The 20,704-nt window shown below is 35.4% G+C and overlaps 2 protein-coding genes across 3 annotated transcripts; both read right to left on the bottom strand.

Moving 5' to 3' along the window:
• Nucleotides 1-171: 171 nt before the first annotated feature.
• On the bottom strand, nt 172-11,517 carry LOC114746033 (cinnamoyl-CoA reductase 1-like). Its single transcript, XM_028934218.1, has 6 exons — nt 10,997-11,517; nt 10,708-10,877; nt 3,528-3,719; nt 2,300-2,462; nt 1,138-1,321; nt 172-613 (listed from the first exon to the last, which is right to left on the bottom strand). The coding sequence occupies exons 1-6, from the start codon at nt 11,121-11,123 to the stop codon at nt 469-471; spliced, it is 981 nt and encodes a 326-aa protein (XP_028790051.1). The 5' UTR covers nt 11,124-11,517; the 3' UTR covers nt 172-468.
• Nucleotides 11,518-13,510: 1,993 nt separating this feature from the next.
• Nucleotides 13,511-19,242, bottom strand: LOC114746034 (tetraketide alpha-pyrone reductase 1). 2 transcript variants are annotated; one of them, XM_028934219.1, is made up of 6 exons: nt 19,066-19,242; nt 18,711-18,880; nt 17,873-18,064; nt 16,247-16,409; nt 14,483-14,666; nt 13,511-13,782 (listed from the first exon to the last, which is right to left on the bottom strand). In XM_028934219.1, the coding sequence occupies exons 1-6, from the start codon at nt 19,190-19,192 to the stop codon at nt 13,638-13,640; spliced, it is 981 nt and encodes a 326-aa protein (XP_028790052.1). In that variant the 5' UTR covers nt 19,193-19,242; the 3' UTR covers nt 13,511-13,637. The 2 variants fall into 2 exon arrangements, with proteins under 2 accessions (XP_028790052.1, XP_028790053.1); XM_028934220.1 differs by lacking the exon at nt 13,511-13,782 and adding an exon at nt 15,528-15,566 and having other exon boundaries at nt 14,604-14,666.
• Between the last annotated feature and the right edge of the window lie 1,462 nt (nt 19,243-20,704).

The raw sequence follows: 20,704 nt of genomic DNA, 5'->3' as shown, positions 1-20,704 counted from the left end.
CTTAAAATTTGTGTGTTGCCAAAGAAAGGAAAATGATTAAAATCCTTCCCTCTCCCTCCCCTCCCCTCCAAATCCCTCATACCAAAGGCACCTTTGGGGTATTATATCTCACGTATAATTGTGTGATTGTATTTTGTGGCTTTTAACCCCATTTGACGTACATGCGACGTGTGAAATGAGAAGTCACCAAAAGACATAGAATACATAATTAAGGACACACTTCCTTCCTCGTACATATTATGAGACTTCTTGTCCCTGCCTATGCCGATCATTGAGTAGAATCCTCACTAGTACAAGTAAACCGAAGTTATTTCCAACTAAGTCCTATTTTAATATAAGCCTAGTATCATAAATATTACTTTCTGTATCATTGAATATAAGCAATGGGGTTGTTTACACCCAGGACACAGACCTAAGCAAGCTTAAGCACATCAACATAATTTCTTTTGAGAGAGAGAGATATCACAGTTAGAAGTTAATGAAGTTCTTCTCTTTCAAGCTTTCTACAGTCTCCTTGAGACTCAGTTCCAATGGAATGAAGTCAATTCCCAAGGTCATTGCCTTCTCTTTAGAAACTTGATACTTTGGCATGGAGGGCTTATCGTCCGCACACCTAAAAAGTGGGAACGAACACATGAAATCAGAAAAATGTACTTGACCTAAAATAAATATATAGCTGGATGCAAAGAAGCTGAGAGGGCAAACCATTTTGGCTGTTAAATATGATTGAATGACAAGAAGCATCATTCATTAAATCAGTTCACCAAGACGAGAGAGGGGGGGGGGGGGAGCCATAAAAATCAAGTCTGGGGAGCAAGTAATTATCACCATCATCCAGTATGTTCATGTTTTACACAGTGAGGATGATCAGAATGTAAATGGAAACTGATTGGAAAAGCCAAAAGATAAGAATAAGCAAAATAAGAGATGATGAGATGCTCCAGTTGTCTCTGAAAGCCGTTTATTTTGCTTCAAGTAATGGGCAATTTTTAGTTCTTCATGCAAAAGAGTTTGTCTCAGACACAATTCAGAAGAAACAAGGATAATTGTATGCGTGAGGTTTTAAGAAATAAAGCTATAAATTCATAAGTTAATTCATTCATGAAATTATAACGATAATAATAGTAAGTAACTAACTTCTCAGGAAGTTGTAATGTTGGGAACAATTCATGTAAAATTTTCACGTGTTCTGAGTAGTGTGCAACTCTCTCAACCAAAATATATCTTCCGCTAGCTGAAGGAATCTCAAAGGCTTGAATATGGGCATTAGCAACATCTTTCACATTGACCCATGCTGCACTATAGTTTGGAAATGTCTGACCTGCATCAAATAAGTGAAGGATGAGGAAAGCAACCCCAAAATTATTAATCAATTGATTAAAAAAAAGATATTTAATGACAAAAGGAAAATTTGTAATTTAACGATAGAATAGGTCACGAGTCAAAATGGTCATGCCAGAAAGAATCCCAAAGACCCCCTACAACTGTTAAAACCATAACTACAAATTGGATGTAAAATAAAAGCCAATAACAAATAAATAGGAAAAAAAACTCAATATAAGACTGCATACATTAAAGATAAAACTGACATCTTTCAATTCCCTCAAACAAATTACTTTCTTGTATAAAATATGAAATAAAATAATGATATTTTCTTATTGTCTTGCCACTGTCAGGTCAACAGCAATATTGAAGCTAAACTTTTCCCAAAAAATAAAAAAGGAAAATGTGGGGTCTGTAATCTAGCATAATGGTAAGCATTGAGATTCAAATGCTAATACTTTGCAAGTCAACTTTGGTCTTTGATCAAAATCAGTATTGCAAAATTTCAGGTAAAACATACATTAAATGAAGTGGCCAGCAAATAAGAAGGATTTTCACATATACTGTGGCAGCCCCTCTCCTTTTTCTTTTATAATAATTTGGCGGATAAACTTTTTGCAGATAGAGACGAAGTACTTATACTCTTGAGAATAATGATTAACGATAACTGAGTTTAGAGCATCTATGTAATATTAAACTCCACATCCTCAGATGATAATGATCTAAGACTCACTCTAGATAAACGTAAACTCCAAATCCATCGGAGTTCCATTTCAGTAGGTTTCTCAACACCCATAACCCTCATTTTCTTATTTCAATGAACATAACACATTAGTCCACTTCAACATTTTTGACATGAGTTCCCTTTTCATTTGACTATACCAACGAAAGTAGCTCAGTTGAAAACATCAAGTAATCCACCAGATCATGACAGTATTTCTGCAAAGTGCAAACCTAATGAGTACATAAAAATTACCTTTTATAAGCTTAAATATAATAGCACAAGTTTCATTAAGTGACGGTTGCAAGAGTGGCCCTATCACAAATGCCGGGTTGAGAACAACCAGGTCAATACCATTTTCTTTCACATATTTCCAGGCAGCTTCTTCAGCCAAAATCTTGGAAACATGATACCAGCGCTGAAAGAACAGAATATAACGCTGTAGGAAACTTGAAGCAGAATGCCGAATACTAAATGATTACAAACTTGTGTTACACCAATTGGCAACATAAGAAATAATTCAGAAACAAAAGGCCTAAATGTTACAGGATACTTTCTTATTTTGACTTTTCATTTGTCTTCAAAATGAAGTTTAGTTTAAACTGAAATCTCATTCTAATAATTTTCCTTATATTATATGCTTAATTATTCATACTGCTTAATATACCTGTTTTGCTAAGGCGGTAAAATAATATTGCATTCAGCACATAGCATAGCATGAGCTACATGGAAACGTAGTAACAATTTAAGAGATTAAAAGAATAATAGATAATAACCACTATACACACACACACACACACACACATATAAACCAAGTTCACATTTAAAAAAGCCTCACAACAACATGATGCTCATCTATCAATCACAGCATCAAGTAGTTGAATCACACAAGGCATCAACATTTCACAAAGTATTTAAGTCTAAGCTTTATCCTTTTATTCATCAAATCTAACATCATCAAGAAACCCTTCAATTTACTCTTCATCTTCCCATCATCATTAGTGGATGTCATTTTCTTGTGCTTCTGAGTTCTGACATGGTCAGTGAGTGTTGAATCATCCCACAATGAAAAAGTGCTAAAATAATCGTTGTTTTATCCATATTAGTACCAGAAGCATGACCTATAGCTATATAAACGTATATTTTGTAGCCCGGGAGACAAAAGAGAGTTGCAATACCACACAAGTGGTATAGGGCCAGAATAACTTCCAAGCTACTCTCATTTATCTCCCTCTAACAGACTCGCAATTTCATCATTTTTAGTTAAAATTTGTCTCACAACTCAATAGAATAGAAGAAACCACTGCCCACGGACTCCACTGCTCTAATTAATTAATTATGAAATCATACTGTTCGATTGGCCAATGTAATGGCAAGAGAAAAACTTGGTATCCAAATCTAAGAAGAATTGACAACTATTATCAAATAAGAAACCTAAATGAATCACAAACTTCATTTATCAGTATAACATATTGACACTTACCTTCATACCCCTGCAGATATCTGGACTTGAAAACCATGTCTCATCAACTACAACATCAGGAGTTAGCGGTTTTCCAGTATGTGTAACTGCTGCAAAGGAAGATGTTAAAACAACTCGTTTTGCATTTGATGATTTTGCACACGACCTAAGAACATTGAGAGTTCCCTCGACTGCTGGGTCAATAAGTTCAGTCTGAAATGAGGATAGAGTCCGTAAATGAAGCAATAATCAAAATAAGGAGACCCGTAATGGGCCTGCAATGTAAAAGCATAAGCTAGAGCCATTTCTCTGTTTCAGAAATGTGTTAGTTCAACAAAATAGACAAAGTAGAGCAAGCAAAGATATGCTTGTGTTCAATTTTCCACCCTCTTACATACTTAAAGGACAACAGGTAAGTGGGCATGATTCTGTTATGTAATCATAGAAGAATAAATTATTTGGGTTCAGGAGTGGTTGCTAATCCTGTAAACCGTGTGGGTTAATAATGGATCACTAGTTCAATAAGGCCGAAGGGTAGTTTAGGCAATCTGTAGTTAGTTAGCTGTTAGGTTGTCTTTAAATAGAATCCTAACCTCTGTACTAGGAGTTGATCATCTAATGAATTCTCATGCGTGTGACTCTGTTTCCCTCCTTTCTCTCTAGTCCTCTTCCCTTCTTTGTCTCTCTGACTTTCCTTTCCCTCTCTCTCCCTCTATCTTCTACAAACCCACATTAGTGGTATCAAAGCCGACCTTTCCTGGCCTGCATGCCCTCACGCAATCTGTTATGTAATTATAATTATAAGTAAGAAAATACTTAAATATGATATAAATAGGGTTTAAATAAATATTATTAGGATTTAGATAGTATTTAATTATATTAGTAGGATTTGGATAGATTAGGATATCTAGATAATATTTAGATAATATTAGGATATTTTATCTATTAGGGCTTTTGCTTATAAATAAGTATTTGCCATTCTTTGTATCTCAGTTTTGCAATCTGATTAGAAATTATTCAGTTTCTCTTGATCCTCTACTCTTCTCTAATTCTTCTCTATTTCTATTACTCTTTTTCCTTTCTCTCTCCTATTTCTTTACTTTTCATAACAGTGGTATCAGAGCCTTGCGCTCCTCAGCCACTATCATTCAAAATATGGATTCTATTGCCGCTGCCATGCCAAAAATGAATTCTATGGTGGAACAAATCCAAAACATGGTTCAACGGCTTGAGGAAATAAGTGTGGTATGGTGCGAAACTCTACCCATCTTAAAGCAAGAGGTAGCAGACTTGCGAAAAGATTGGGAAGCTGAAAAGGCAAGAAAAGCTTTAGAAGATCAAGAAGAAAGCCTAACAGCTCAAGTAGAAGGTTTGGAAGTTCAAGAAGCAAACATGTCATACCACGAAGAGTCCATCAAATTAGAAGAGTCACTGGGATTCAACGTGCAATCAATTACCACCACTCAAGATGTGTTTGTCGAAGCTCAAAAGCCTTTTGAGTATAATGATAACATCAAGAAAAATCTTCAGTATGCGTACAGAAGTGAAAAAGAAAGTTCCGATGATCGAGCCGAAGACTTGGCAGTTCAAGATATAATAAAAACACCGTACCCCATGCTAATGACATACTTGATAAGCTTAACAAAGGAAAAATCAAAGACGCAACTCCCAACAAGGATGGTGTTTGCGTTTATGGGCCTTCTCTTTCAAGAAAAGAGTTGCAACTCGTTGCTATCATCAATCAATTTTAATTCGATTTCTCCTGTTCCTGTTTCTTCTACAACATGCTTAACTCAGATTTGGTTTAAAGGCAAATTAATCAAGATGCTCTTTGGTGCTGGTTCAGGACGAGTTTTTGTGTACTTGACCCTTGAGGGCAAGGGTCTTTTGGGGAATGGGGTATTGTTATGTAATTATAATTATAAGTAAGAAAATACTTAAATATGATATAAATAGGGTTTAAATAAATATTATTAGGATTTAGATAGTCTTTAATTATATTAGTAGGATTTGAATAGATTAGGATATCTAAATAATATTTAGATAATATTAGGATATTTTATCTATTAGGGCTTTTGCTTATAAATAAGTATTTGCCATTCTTTGTATCTCAGTTTTGCAATCTGATTAGAAATTATTCAGTTTCTCTTGATCCTCTACTCTTCTCTAATTCTTCTCTATTTCTATTACTCTTTTTCCTTTCTCTCTCCTATTTCTTTACTTTTCATAACACAATCCCAAACACAAAAGATGAAGAACCAAATGGACAAACAACTCAAGATCGTTGAACAAGAATTGGGCGAACTTTAAGAACTGAAGGTACACCAAGATGGATTGCTAAATGTGAGTGATTTTTCTGTCTCGATGAAATGCCAGTAGATAGAAAAGTCTAAATGGCAAGCATTAATTTGGAGGAGAAAGCATATATCTGGCATTTAGCCTTTGAAGACGATTACAGCGATTGTGTCATTCCTTAGGATACTTACAAGGCAGTGCTAAAGATCCGTTTTGGAGAGCTATTCAAAGCACCCATGGTTGAACTCAAACGTTTGCATCAAACCAACATGCTAGAAGCTTATGATGATGAGTTCAACTCCTTGCATTATAAACTTCATCTTTCAGAGAAGCACACTATCCAAGCGTACATTGAAGGGCTTCAACCTGACTTTGCTCGTTAGGTTCGAATCTTGCGTCCCCAGACTATGGAAGAAGCTCAAAGCATTGTGCAGGCCCATGATCTGAATTTGCGCACCAACTCAGAAGGGAAATTAGCCCTTAAGCGACAGAGTGGTGATGTGTTGCAGGGTCAAGACAAGTGGCGCTCCATCAAAGCTAACTCCTTTTTGAGTGGGTCCCAAATATCTGGTGACAAGAGTGTCTTCGGTCAAACCCACTTCATTGATGGTCAAAACTGCTTCTTTTTCCTCATTTTCTGTTGGTTCTTGTGCAAGCTCATTCCGACCCAACTCTAAAGGGCCACATAAATTGTCTCCTGAAGAAGTCAACAACTACAGGGCTAACAATTTATGTTTCTATTGCCACCAGACGTTTTTGAAGGGCCATAACTGTTCCCAATGGCAATGATTGCAACTTCAATTGATTGAGCTGCCAGAGACGATAAGAAGGGTATAGCTCACAACCTTGATATTTTTGAGAGTGAAGAATGCCTCCAAATCTCTCTCCATGAGGGCGCAACTCATGATTATTTGGACTCTAGTTTAGCAAGGAAACTGTGTTGGATGGGGGAGACACTCTGAAGCTAGGATTTTAGGGGGGGGCTAGACTTTAAATCTATGGATGATGGTGGAATTTTAAGTAGCGCATGAAGGGGAAAGAGTTTCAATGGGATTTGAGGATTATGGACATTAGGACATATGATATTGGTCTCAGTTTGAGATAGTTAAAAGGAGTTGCTCATCATGCCTCTTGAACTATAACAAGATGTCTATGACTTTCTGGTATGGTGACGATTTGTGCACTTTGCAACCTATGTCACAGGGAAGTTGCAGAATTGTCAACAAGCTAGATAATCAATTAGAGGAAGGGAGCCAAATCTTCTTACTGCAAGCTATTAAGGAGGAAGAAGTTACAGTTTCTGGGAGTATGCATAATGAAAATAATGATGCCGGGATAGGTGTAAGGAAATTGCTCAAGGAATTTGCTGATTTTTTGCAGAACCTACTTCTCTTTCTCCCCTAAGAAAGGGTCACAATCACTCTATTGTGTTACATGAGGGGTCTGATCTGGTTAATTTAAGGCCCTATCATTATCTAGCAACATAAAAAGATGAAATAGAGAGGCAAGTCAAGAATTACTAGGTAATGGAGTTATTCAAGAGAGTGCCTTGCCATTTGCTTCGCCTATCGTGTTAGTGAAAAAGAAGGAGGGGTCGTGGCGTATGTGCATCGATTATAGAGAGTTAGGTAAGAGAGCGGTTAAGAACAAATACCCTATTCCCCTGGTAGAAGAGTTACTTGATGAACTAAAGACAGTCAGGTGGTTTACAAAGCTGGATCTGCATGCAGGATACCACCAGATCAGAATAGAACCTAAAGATACATCCAAACTGCTTTCCAAACTCACTCAGGACACTATGAGTGGTTGGTAACAAACCAATGCCTCTACAAGTTTCCAAGGTGCTATGAACAGCATCTTCCAGGACTCCTTAAGGAAGTTTGTATTGGTATTTTTTGACGACATCCTCATATACAATCCTACTATGTACCTACATATTTAGCACTTAAGGCAAGTGTTGGAAATATTGAGGAAAAACCACCATTTTGTGAAGATGAGTAAGTGTTGTTTTGCTGCCACCCAGGTAGAATATTTGGGGCATATTGTTAGTAATGGAAAAGTAGCCACCGATCCTAAAAAGATTCAGGCTGTGATAGAATGGCCAGAACCTACTACAGTGAAGTAATTGAGGTCATTCTTGGGGCTGGCAGGTTATTATCGGTATTTTATTAAGGCTTATGGTCAAATTGCAAGACCCTTAAATGACCTGCTTAAGAATAATTTTTCTTGGTCTGAATTAGCTGCTGCCACATTCAGGAAATTGAAGGAAACCTTGGTAGCAGCCCTCGTTTTAATGCTTCCAGATTTTACGAAGGTTTTTGTGGTTGAAACAAATGCTTGTGGAAGTGGCATTGGGGCAGTGTTGATGCAGCAAGGCCAACTAGTGGCATATTTTAGCAAAGCGTTAGCACCTAGACATCAGGGTTTATCTATATATGAGAAAGAATTATTGGCTGTGGTGCAAGTTATTGAACATTGACATCAATATCTTGAAGGGAGGCAATTTATCATCAGGACAGATCAACAAAGTTTAAAATATCTACTTGATCAAAAGCTTAAAACTTCATTTCAAATGTACTGGATTTCTAAACTCATGGGTTATGATTATGAGATCCATATAAGAAGGGGAATACTAACGTTGCAGCCGACGCGTTACCTCAGATGCTAAAGCAAGAAATTTTTCAAATTACTCTCGCTACTTGTTTAGAAGAACTCTCAGAAGAAATTAAACATAGCTGGCAGCAAGATGAAGATTTACAAGCCCTTATTATCCAGCTACAACAACAAGACGATATGGCTGGAAATTATTCTTGGGATGGTGAATTTTTGAGGAAAAGTGGCAGATTGGTGATAGGCAATAACAATTGATTAAACAAAAAAACCCTAGAATGGCTTCACGCCACTCATTTGGATGGTCACTCAGGGATTCATGCCACTTACTAGCATGTCAAGTCTTATTTTGGTGGAAAAACTTATTTGCTAAAGTTAAAGATTTTATTAAAAATTGTGATACTTGTGCTAGGTATAATTATGAATCTGTGGCTTATCCCGGTTTGTGACAGCCTCTTCCGGTGCCTAGTAGAGTATGGGAGAGTGTAACAATGGATTTTATTGAAGGGCTCCCTAAGTCGTGTGGGAAAGATACAACTTGGGTGGTGGCAGATAGATTAAGTATTCCTCGTTTTCTTCCACTTTCTCACCCCTTCTCGGCTTCTACTTTGGCTCAACATTTTCTGGATAATACTTGCAAACCCCATGGTGCTCCTATGGAAATAATAAGTGATCGGGACTCCCTCTTTATCAGTAACTTTTGGAGGGAATTCCTTAAGGTGCTGGCCATTGATCAAAAATTGACTTCCTCTTATCATCCACAAACGAATGGTCAGTTTGAGGTTCTAAATCGCTGCCTAGAAACTTATCTATGGTGCATGTGCTGGGAAAAGCCTAGAGATTGGTGCAAATGGCTAGCAATGGATGAATGGTGGTATAACACCACTTACCACACAACAACTAAGGCTACCCCCCATGAATTGCTATATGGTCAAAAGCCTCCCATTCACATACCCTACTTACCTAGAGATGCGATTGTGGTGGCTGTGGATAGGTCATTTACAGCAAGGAAGGAAGCTTTATTAATAGCTAAACGCCACCTAGACCAGGCTATTAACATTATGAAGCAATGGGCTGATTTGCATCGGACTGATGGGGAATTTCAGATTGGTCAATGGGTTTTCCTAAAGCTCCAGCCCTACTGTCAAATTTCTGCAGCGTCAAGGAGCTCTTAGAAGTTGGCTCCTAGGTACTTTGGTTCCTATAGGATTATACAGAAAATAGGGCCTGTCACTTACAAGCTAGAACTCCTTGCTGATTGAAGAATACATGATGTATTCCATATCTCCTTATTAAAACTGTGCCCTGACCATAAGGTTAAGCAGCACCATCCTCCTCTTAATTGGTCTGACCCACCACCAGTTAAAGAGCCAGAACAGATTCTGAATAAACGGCTTGGTAGGAAAAAAGGATGAGTTATCACTGAGGTTTTGGTCAAGTGGAAACAGCTCTCAGAAGGAGAAGCTACTTGGGTGCCCTTGTACCAATTGCAGCGGCAACATCCCACTTTTCAAGAACAGAACCTTTGAGGACAAGGGTTTTTGAAGGGGGGCATTGTTATGTAATCATAGAAGAATAAATGATTTGGGTCCAGGAGTGGTTGCTAATCCGATAAGCTGCGTGGGTTAATAATGGATCACTAGTTCAATAAGGCCGAAGGGTAGTTTAGGCAGTCTGTAGATAGTTAGCTATTAGGTTGTCTTTAAATACAATCCTAACCTCTGTACTTATCAGTTGATCATCTAATGAATTCTCATGCGCATGATTCAGTTTCCCTCTTTTCTCTCTAATCCTCTTCCTTCCCTGTCTCTCTGACTTTCCTTTCCCTCTCTCTCCTTCTATCTTCTACAAACCCACACTAGATTCTTTATTATCTACAGTAATTTTGCATAAATTTCACAAGATATGTAAATTTTTAAGTCTATGAGGAAATGGTGAACTCATTTGACTATAAGAACTTGTGTTATTATTTGCCAAAGGCAGAGGAGGAAGCAAGTTTTTGGAAAGGTTCAACATAGTAGTCAATATGTAATTTAAAAATTAACTGCCTGCTTTAGAGACAAAATCAAATATTAAACGTTTTGCCTTCTACTATTCTAGCATAGGCCTTATGATTTCGAAGAAGGAATAACTTCTTAATTTCTCAAGCAACAATGCAAAAAGAAGGCAACTACACTGTAATACATCTCCCAAGCTAAATAGATTCTTCAAACAATTTAAAATTCAGGAAATAAAATGCTTTGATAAAGCAAGAGAACAGCCAATTATCTTTCAACAAATAGAAAATGATATAAACCTGCGGATCTATGGGATCAAAATAACAGGGAGATGCGGTATGAAAGACACCCTCACACCCTTCAACAGCTTGGTCAAAGGAACCTTCTTCCTGGAGATCTGCTTTAATCAGGCGCAGTCTCTCCTTTGCACCATCAAGCTTAAGCAAGTGATCTACCTTTCTTGGATCATCTGTGATGAATTACAAAGCACCAAAAATTGGTAACCCAAGAATATACACTATATAAAACAACAAAATATAATTGACTCCTTTGTGGTCATAGATTGGAACATATTTAAGATGAACTCACTTGGGTCACGGACAGTCCCCTTGACAGTGTAACCACGAAGAAGAAGGAACTTGACGAGCCATGAAGCAATATAGCCAGAAGCACCAGTGACACACACCACCTTTCCTTCACCTACGTTGTTGCCCATACTCTCTCGACCTTTCCTTCAATTTGGTAAAGTCAAACACTCAACAGATTCATTTTATCTATTAAATGTATGCCATATGTCCAACTTTTTCCACATCCATGTACATTCTTTTTGACTCTAGCGTGTTTTGTCTTAGTTGGCGGCGGCGCTTTGACTTCCAAAATGCTTAAGTCATCGCTTGGAGAGACACTAGGAACAGAGGAGCGAATATTCCGTTTCTCTGTCCGTTACTTAAACTCACATCGTCCCCATTCACTAATCTGGTTTTCCACGAACTTAACCCGTCTTTCCGAGCCGATCGAGCAATCCTTTGGGGATTCTTCGGGCAGCATCACGAGTGCCAGAGAGAGAAAATCAGCGCACCGAAGAACCACATCCACCATGGATCCCTGAGTCCAACACATCTCCTGCCAGTGACATATTAATTGGGTGATTCTTCTCAACATTTCTACACAATCTTCACTTGCATTTTTCTGGTTTGTTGCAGTATATGGGGGTAATCCGCTGGAAGAGGATCCCCTCTTCCCTTTGTCTCCATCCCCACCATTGGCGATGGGGGCAGAGTTTGAAGCCGGCCTTTGATATATGTATTGTAAGTGGCAACTTAATTTTGCCGGGAAAAAAAATAAGTCTAGGCTCTAGGGCCCTTTTGTTCATTAACTAAAAAACTTCAATATTTATAAATATTTTATAAAATAATTTTTAATTTCTTACTAAAGTTTTCAATTGTTTATGGTAAATGTTAATAAATTGAATTTATGTATTTTTTTAATTATTTAATATGATGGTAACAGCTTTATAAAATGTAAATTTCAACTGTTAAAAATTTAATATAAGACAGGGAATAGCTTTATAAATTATGCTACCAGCCCACACAGGAATATAAAACATAACTCATAACTAGTCACTATCAAACTTAACATTACTCATCAAATTTTATAAGAGTATTAACAATTTAACATATATAAAACACTCAAGAAAATAACTAGTCAAGTGTTTGAGGATGATCTTGACAAAAATTATAAATATCATTTTGCAAAATAATTAATCTCTTTAATTGCTTTAATCTGCAAGTTATGTAATGAAGCTTGTGCCAGACTACCATTGTTGAATTATTAGGGTCTAACGTTGATGTTATTTTAAGGTTCATTTTTATTAAATTTGTGTACATTAATTAAAGATTAGAACCCACTCATCCAGTGTTTAGTATTACCTTGGATTCCCCCCACCCCAAAAAAAAAAAAAAAAAAAAACCAACACAGGTGACCTTTCCCTTCCACACTAAAAGTGAAACTTCCACCATCTATTCTCTACGTTTAATCAAAAGAGCAATTGTAATTTAGTAAATCTTCATTCAATCAAATTTCAGTAATATGATGCCTTTAAAAATAAGGGAAAATAATTTTGTAAATATCTATATTTTTCCTTCTTCTTTTTTCCTTTGATACTACCTCTAATTCTTAATATATGAGCTGGTTTGACTTTCAATTTGATTCTAAATATAACAGCCTAATCTATTTTTCCTCTTATATTTATCTATTTATCTTAAAAATATTTTTTGTAATAATTACATATGTTAAAGATTTTATCAAATAATAATTTTAACTTATACACATGATTAATAAAAGTATTTGAGGAAAGACAATACCTATTTATTACAAATAATTAATTTAACAAGCTGACAATACTTATTTATTACAAATAATTAATTTAACAAGTTTTTTTAATCTATTCAAATTAACCAACTAGTTCTTATATTAAAAGGTTGTTTGAAAATATATAAGTGCTTTTAAAAAGCACTTTTCTGCAAAGCGAAACAAACTTATATACATATTTATTTCATGTACTATAAAAGCAATTTTAAAACCATAATTTAGTTTTCATCCAAATATCCCTAAGAACTTGAGATATTATCTATATAATTTTTTTCTTTTGATTAAATTATTTAAATTTACCCTGTTAGCGTTGATAGTCCTTATCATTAGCCATTGATGCTAAAAGAGCGAAATTTAAGAATTTAATTAAGAGAGAAAAAACGTATAGGTACTAAATTAAAATTTAACAAAAAAATATAGGTATCTCCAAAATGATTTTTTTTCCCCAAGATAATTATCAACCTTGATGGCAAAATATACACACGCACACACACCAGCCTTGCCGGATATGCAAATGTCATTTTCCCACTGAAAGATGTCTTCTACTCAGTAATCAATACAGAACAAAGGGTAGCCACAGGTGAGAAAGAACACAGAAATAGAGACTCACTTCCTCAGACATATTTTTGGGACTCATTGCCTGCCTATCATTGAATATAAGCCTCATAAGTACAAGTGAACAGAAGTTATTTCCTGTGAAATACTATTTCAATACATGCCTTGCATCCTAACTGGTCAATTACTGCTTTCTGTATCATTGAATACATGCAATGGAGTTGCTTGCATCCAAGAAAGTCTTAAAGCATGCTTAAGCTTATCAACATTTATTTATCTACATAGTTTTTGAGAGAGATCACAGTTAAAAGTTAATGAAGTTCTTCTCTTTCAAGCTTTCTATAGTCTCCTTCAGACTCACATCCAATGGGGTAAATTCAACTCCCAAGGTCAGTGCCTTCTTTTTAGAAAATTGATGCTTTGGCATAAAGGGCTTATCGTCCGCACACCTAACAAGTGAAAGACAAAGACATGAAATCAGAAACAAAAGACTCGGCCTTAAAAATATGTGACGTTATAAAGAAGCTGAGAGAGCAAGCCATTTTGGTCAACAAATATGATTGAATAACTGTTAAAAAAAAATAGTACTTCCTGGTCCCTACTTTTCCTTAAAGGAAAACACACGCGGATCAAAGAGAAAACAAAACCTATGTACTATATGAATATTTTGCATTTCTTGTATTCATCTCTTTTACTGTATATATCCCTATACCTTGTACACATGAGATTTTGAATCAATGAAATCAATCATTTTTCCCACAAGAACGGTAACAACCAAACGCCATTATTATCAGTTTACCAAGTAAAACAAAAAAAAAAAAAAAAGCCAATCATCTTCAAGTCTCTTCATGTATAGCACAGTAAGAATGATCAGAATATACAATGGTGACTGACATGAACTCCTTCGGAAGGCTAAAAGAAAAGAATCAAGAATAATACGAGATGAAGCAAAGCAATGTTCTTGCTACCGCTGAAAGCCATTTAGTTCGCTACAAGTAATGAGCAATTTTCAGTTCTTCAGGCAGAAGAGTTGGCCTTGGACATAAGTCAGACGAAGCAAATTATATACGTGAGGTTCTCAGTAACAAAGCTAAAAATTCAAGGGTTAATACATCCTTGAAATTATAATAATAATAATAATCAACTTACTTCTCAGGAAGTTGTAATGTTGGGAACAGCTCATGTAAAATCTGCACGAGTTCTGAGTAGTGTACAACTCTCTCAACCAAAATATATCTTCCGTTAGCTGAAGGAATCTCAAAGGCCTGAATATGGGCATTTGCAACATCTTTCACATTGACCCATCCTACACTATAGTTTGGATATGTTTGGCCTTCATCAAACAAGTAAGGGATGAGGAGCAACATATCAATTCTTGTCCAGGGATGAAAACAAAATATTTAATACGCATCCAAATCAACAGCTACTTAAAAAAAGAATAAATTAAAAAGTTAATCAAACGTATTAGATTGATATATTAGAAATTTAATGACAATACAATATTAAAGAAAAAAGGTTTTCAGACTATAACTTGGTTTCTTTGTAAGATAAAACCATAGTTCTCAACTGGCACTGGATGTTCACTTGTCTTCTTCTTCTTCATCTTTTGATAGGAAGTTCACTTGTCTTCTGTATAAATACAAATTGGGAGTTCAAAAAAAGTCTCCTTCACAATTACAGGATACAATTGTGTAACAATTTGAGTCCATGGCCTCATTGTGGTTTTTCCCCTTTCCAGTCTGACACTCATTTGTGGTGTTTGATATGTTAAAAATACTAAATCATCCTTTAGCTCCAAAACTTAATGCAGAAGTTAAAACACCTGAAATACGATGCAAAGATCACCAAATTTTTAAGGGTTAAAGGGCAATTATACTCTCAAACTATTCTCGCAGGAGCACTGAGTGTCTTAAACAATCAAGTAGTGTAATGCCCTCCTTAAACTTAGAAAAATGTTGCAAATTACCCCCTGCCGTTTCAAGAGGGTAAACGCCCATTAAATGAGCAGACTGGGCCCACAACGATAAGAGCAGGAGCAATACTGAGGCTAACATTTTCTAAGAAAATAAAAGGAGAAAATGCAGAGTCTCTAATCTATCATAATGTCAAGCATTGTGGATCCATGTAATACTTAGTAAACCAATTTGATAAAAAAAAAAATCGAATGAGGAGGCTTGCAAATAAGCAGTCACACATATTGTGGTAGACCCTTTCCGTTTTCATTTACAATAATCTGCAGAAGGAGATAAAATAAAATATAAACTCTTAAGAACAGTGACTTAGAATAAAGGAATTAAGTTTCCTATATACTCTCTTTAGCCCTAAATATAAAATCTAGTTAACTAATTCACATAAATCAAGGAAATTAGGTGAGTTAATTATTTGTAAAAATACGTGCTATTTTTTCTTAAATACCCCTCCTTTTAATCATTTATATGGATTATTATGAACATAACTTATATACCATACATGAATCTAACTATAGGGTTGTTTGGGAAAATGTAATATACATGGAAGGCAAAGGGGATTTTTTTCACTGAAGAAGACAAAGGGGATTGAGGCCTTTCATTTAAAGACCAAAACAAGTCCTTCAATTAGCTCATACATTAAAGACCAGAGGGAATAATAATAAACTCTATGACCTCGGATAACAATGATCTCAGACTCATTCTAGATAAACATAAACTCCAAGTCCATTAAGAGCTGTACTTCAATAAAATTTCTCCAAAACCATAACTCGCATTTTCTTATTCCAAGGTTCACAAGTCCACTTCAACATTTTAACACAAATTTCTTTTCAATTGACCATAACAAGAAAAGTAGTTCAGTTTAATGCAACAAGTAATCTAGGTGCATACAGAGCACAGAATAGGATTTCCATAGGGTGTGAACCTTGTGAGTGTATAAAGTTACCTTTTACGAGTTTAGATATAATAGCAGAACTTTCATTGAGTAATGGTTGCAAGAGTGGCCCAATCACATATGTTGGGTTGAGAGCAATTAGGTCAACGGTGTTTTCCTTCGCAAATTTCCAGGCAGCTTCTTCAGCCAAAGTCTTGGAAAGACCATACCAACGCTGAAAGAACAGAATACAAAACAGTAGGAAACTTATACAAGAATGTAAAATATTGAATGGTTACAAACTTGTCTTACAACAATTGGCAACAAGGGGAATAATTTTGAAACAAAAGTCCTAGATAGTCATGAATAAAGCATATTTTTACTTTTATTTTGTCTTCAACATGAAGTTTAGTTTATGCTTAGTGAAGAAATTCGCCTGAACTGGTTTTCCATATAGTGAAGGCAACAAACCTGCCTCCTTTAGCTAGATAATCTCGGGTAAATCTTGTAAATTAATTCAGATAAGATAAACAGATTTTACCCTATAATAATTTAAACAAAATAGAATAAAATAGATATAATAGTTAAGAAATAAAATATCACACTCCGCACGGGGGCACCTAACACGGCCTTCATTGGGCTAGGTTTGCCCTGCAAAGCCCATGAGAGTTGGGCTTTAGTGCATCGCTCCTCAACATTAGACCTCATCCCAATATTTTTCTTTTTATTTTACCCATAGTTATTCGTAGCACTTAATGCACTTGTTTTGCTAAGGCTGTGAAATGATATTGCGTCTAGTACATAGCATAGCACGAGCTGAATGGAAAGCTGGAGCAGCAATTTTGAGATATTCAAAATAAAATAGATGATAACCAATATATAAAGAAATGAAACTCATGTTGAAAAGAGCCTCATTACAGCATAACAACAACAACAACAAAGTCTTATCCCACTAAGTAGTGTCAGCTATATGGATCGCATGTGACGCCATTGAGCTTTATCAACAACAACAAAGCATAATAAGCATCTACAAATTTCACAATCATAAAAGACATCAACATTTCACTAAGATTTAAAGCGTAAACTTTATTCTAGGATAATAAAGAAACTGATTCCTTTTCTTCATGAAACCTAACATCATCCTAGCAATCATTATTAAGCAATCCTTCAATTTCCTCTGCAACTTGTGAGGTTCCAATTTTTTTCAACAGTCATATCAAAGGCACAAGAGAAGGGGTTTGTCTTTTTCTTATGCTTCTGACACAGTCAGTGAATGCTAAATTATCCAATAAGGAAAAGTTGCTTAAATTACGGTGCTATACAAATGTTATCTTGTAGCCCAGGAGACATAAGAATGTAGCAATGCTACATAGTGGCATAGGGCCAGGATAACTGCCAAGCTACTCTCTTTTATCTTACTCTACTAGAAAAGCAATATCTTCATTTTTAGTTTAGATGTGTCCCCCAACTCAACAAAGTGAAAGCAACCACCGTCCATGGAGTCTACTTTTCTCATTAAAAAAACACAAAATCATGCTATTTTCTGATTAGCCAATGTAGCACTACCACATGCAAATAGCATTACATAGAAAACTTGATATCCCAACTCTATGCAGACTTGACAAACAACAAATATCCGATATCCAACCTGCATGACTCACAAACTTATTTGGGTCTGTATAATATAATAGCACTTACCTTAATATCCCTGCAAACATCTGGACTTGAAAACCATGTCTCATCAACCAAAACGTCAGCAGATAGAGGTTTTCCATTAAATACAACTGCTGAAGTGGAAGATGTTAAAACAAGTCGTTTCACATTTGATGATTTTGCACACGATTTTAGAACATTGAGAGTTCCCTTGACTGCTGGGTCAATAAGTTCAGTCTGAAATGAGGATAGAGCTGGTAAATTAAACAACAATCAAAACAAGGAGGCCCATAAGGGGCCTCAGCTGCAAGAGCCTAAGCTTCAGTCAATTCTATGGTTCAGCAAATTATTACTTCAGTTAAATAGGCGAAGGGAAGCAAGCGAAGTTATGCCTGTCTTCAATTTATCCTTTTAACCATATCCAAATGCTTCAAGGATAACAGGTAATTGGGCGTGATACTCCATTCTTTATAGTTTACACTATTTTTTTCTATAAATTTCACAAAGCTTGTTTATTTTAAGTCTAAGAGGAATTACTGAACTCATTAGACTAAAACAACTAGATTGCATTATTATTTGCCGAAGGCAGAGAAAGGAGCAAGGTTTTGGAAAAGATTCAAAATGATATTTGATAAGTAACTCAAGCATTAATTGCCTGATTATAAAACAAAATGAAATATTAAATGTTATAAGGCCTTATGATTTCTAAAAAGGAATATCTTGTTAATTTCTCAAGCAACAACGCATAGAAAACAACTCCACTATAATACATCTGCCAAGCTAAACAGATTCTTCAAAGAATTTAAAGCCTTAGGAAATAAATTGCTTCGCCGAAGGAAGATTACATTCAATTATCTATTAGCAATTAGAAAATGATCTAGACCTGCGGGTCTATGGAATCAGTAAAACAGGGAGATGCAGTATGAAAGACCCCCTCACACCCCTCAACGGCTTGGTCAAAGGAACCTTCTTCCAGGAGATCTGCTTTAATTAGTCGCAATCTCTCCTTCGCACCATCAAGCTTAAGCAAGTGATCTACCTTTCTTGGATCATCTGTAACGAGTAACAAACCATCACAAATTCGTAATCCATGCCTGCTGACTATAAATTAAAATCTGGATATGAATTTTCTGAACATTTTGATATAAAAAGAAAAACGGGGGAAACAAGAGAACGAAAAACAGAGACAACAAAACAATTTTATGGTGATAGATTGGACAATATTAATACGCACTCACTTGGGTCGCGAACAGTCCCCTTGACAGTGTAACCACGAAGAAGAAGGAACTTGACGAGCCATGAAGCAATGTAGCCAGAAGCACCAGTGACGCACACCACCTTTCCTTCTCCTACGGTGCTGCTCATACTCTCTCGATCTTCCGAATAATTCTGTTAAACACTGAGCAGTTTCACCTTATGTATTCAGTGTTCGCTGTCGGCCCTTCTTTTTCCGATTTCAACAAGCTTTCCCTGCGGCTTCATCCAGGCTTGGATTTCCAACAACGAGTGACGGGAATAAAATGTCAACGGCTTTTTTGATATATTATACACTGTTAAAAAAATTTTAAAAAAACCTAAAATGCTATGGTTTTAAAAGTATTTATTAGTATTCTACAATTAAAATTATTCTTGGAAAGAACTATTTTTAAATTATACACAAGTTGTTCTTTTTTTTTTTGAGCTGGTACATAAGTTGTTCTTATTAAGAATGATTTGTATGTTATCTAATAAAAAGTAAAATCATTATTGGCATAAAAAATGAAATCGTTCATGTCAAGAACTATTTTACTTTTTGACCATAACACTCCCGCGTGCATGCGAGAATCTCTCATCCATTTTCTTCCCAATATAAATATTCACTTCTCTCACTTGTCAACTCAATTCTTCCTTTCCATGCAAACCCGTAAGGCTACAGCAATGTACATGCTTTTGTATATTTACATGTTTAGCTTTTGTTTCCTACTTTCTCTTCTTTCATCCCGAAGTTCTCTCTTCTTCTTCCTCTTCGTGGTTCACTTGCTTCATTTTTATTTTTCTTTTGATCTATTATTTCTTCACTCTTGCTTCCAAACACTTGATAAGCTTTTTTACTGTTATTGTGGGTATGTTGTTTCTCTTCTCCGTTTTTTTTTTAATTTGCAGTTGTAATATAGAATTTGATTTTTCATCCTCACTACCCTTGATGAGCTAATATTTCATTATTCTAATTTTCAGGAAGTAAGTGATAGGTTCAACAATCTAGAATATTTGTGCTCTTTCTAAGCTAAGTGCCTCTTATTTTGATAGTAAAACTATCATCTGCTATATTGTTTTAAGATGTTAAGATTTTAATATAAGCTCCAATCTTTTTTAAGTATATGATTATTATTTTTTTTCCTATGAAAGTATACTTCTCGAAGAGTTTAAATTTGGTAAGATAAAAGTAAAAAATAATTATATATATGCCCTCAATATCAAATCTGTGGTACAAATGATAAGTAAGAAGTTGGTAGGAAAAAAAAAAGTTTACCCACTTCAAGTTAACTATTGCTTTGTATATTTTTTAGGTAAAAAAAGGGTATAAGTAATGGAAAATTGAAATGAATGAAAAACACTCATAATTTCTTCTCTTCATTTTGCCTTTTCCCTATTTGCTATGTTGTATTTTTGAATCGATGATGATGTGCTTTGAATCAAAGATTTTCCTACTCATAACTGTATTGGATGAAATAGGTTTGACAGATAACCATGACCAATTCCTTTTAACCGAGTTGATCATAACTTCCCTTTACTTGAATATTCTTTAAAAAAATTAGAGAAAAAATCTTTATTTTTGAACCCTTCATTTCAACCTAATTATTTTGGCCCAAAAGATTTTAACCAAATTAAATTTTTAGT

Source organism: Neltuma alba, unplaced genomic scaffold (assembly GCF_004799145.2).
Source record: "Neltuma alba isolate B1F8T4 unplaced genomic scaffold, ASM479914v2 tig00004866_pilon, whole genome shotgun sequence".
Classification (NCBI taxonomy): Eukaryota; Viridiplantae; Streptophyta; class Magnoliopsida; order Fabales; family Fabaceae; genus Neltuma; species Neltuma alba.
Note: the sequence above shows the minus strand (reverse complement) of the source record. Positions and strands in the feature narration are given on the sequence as shown.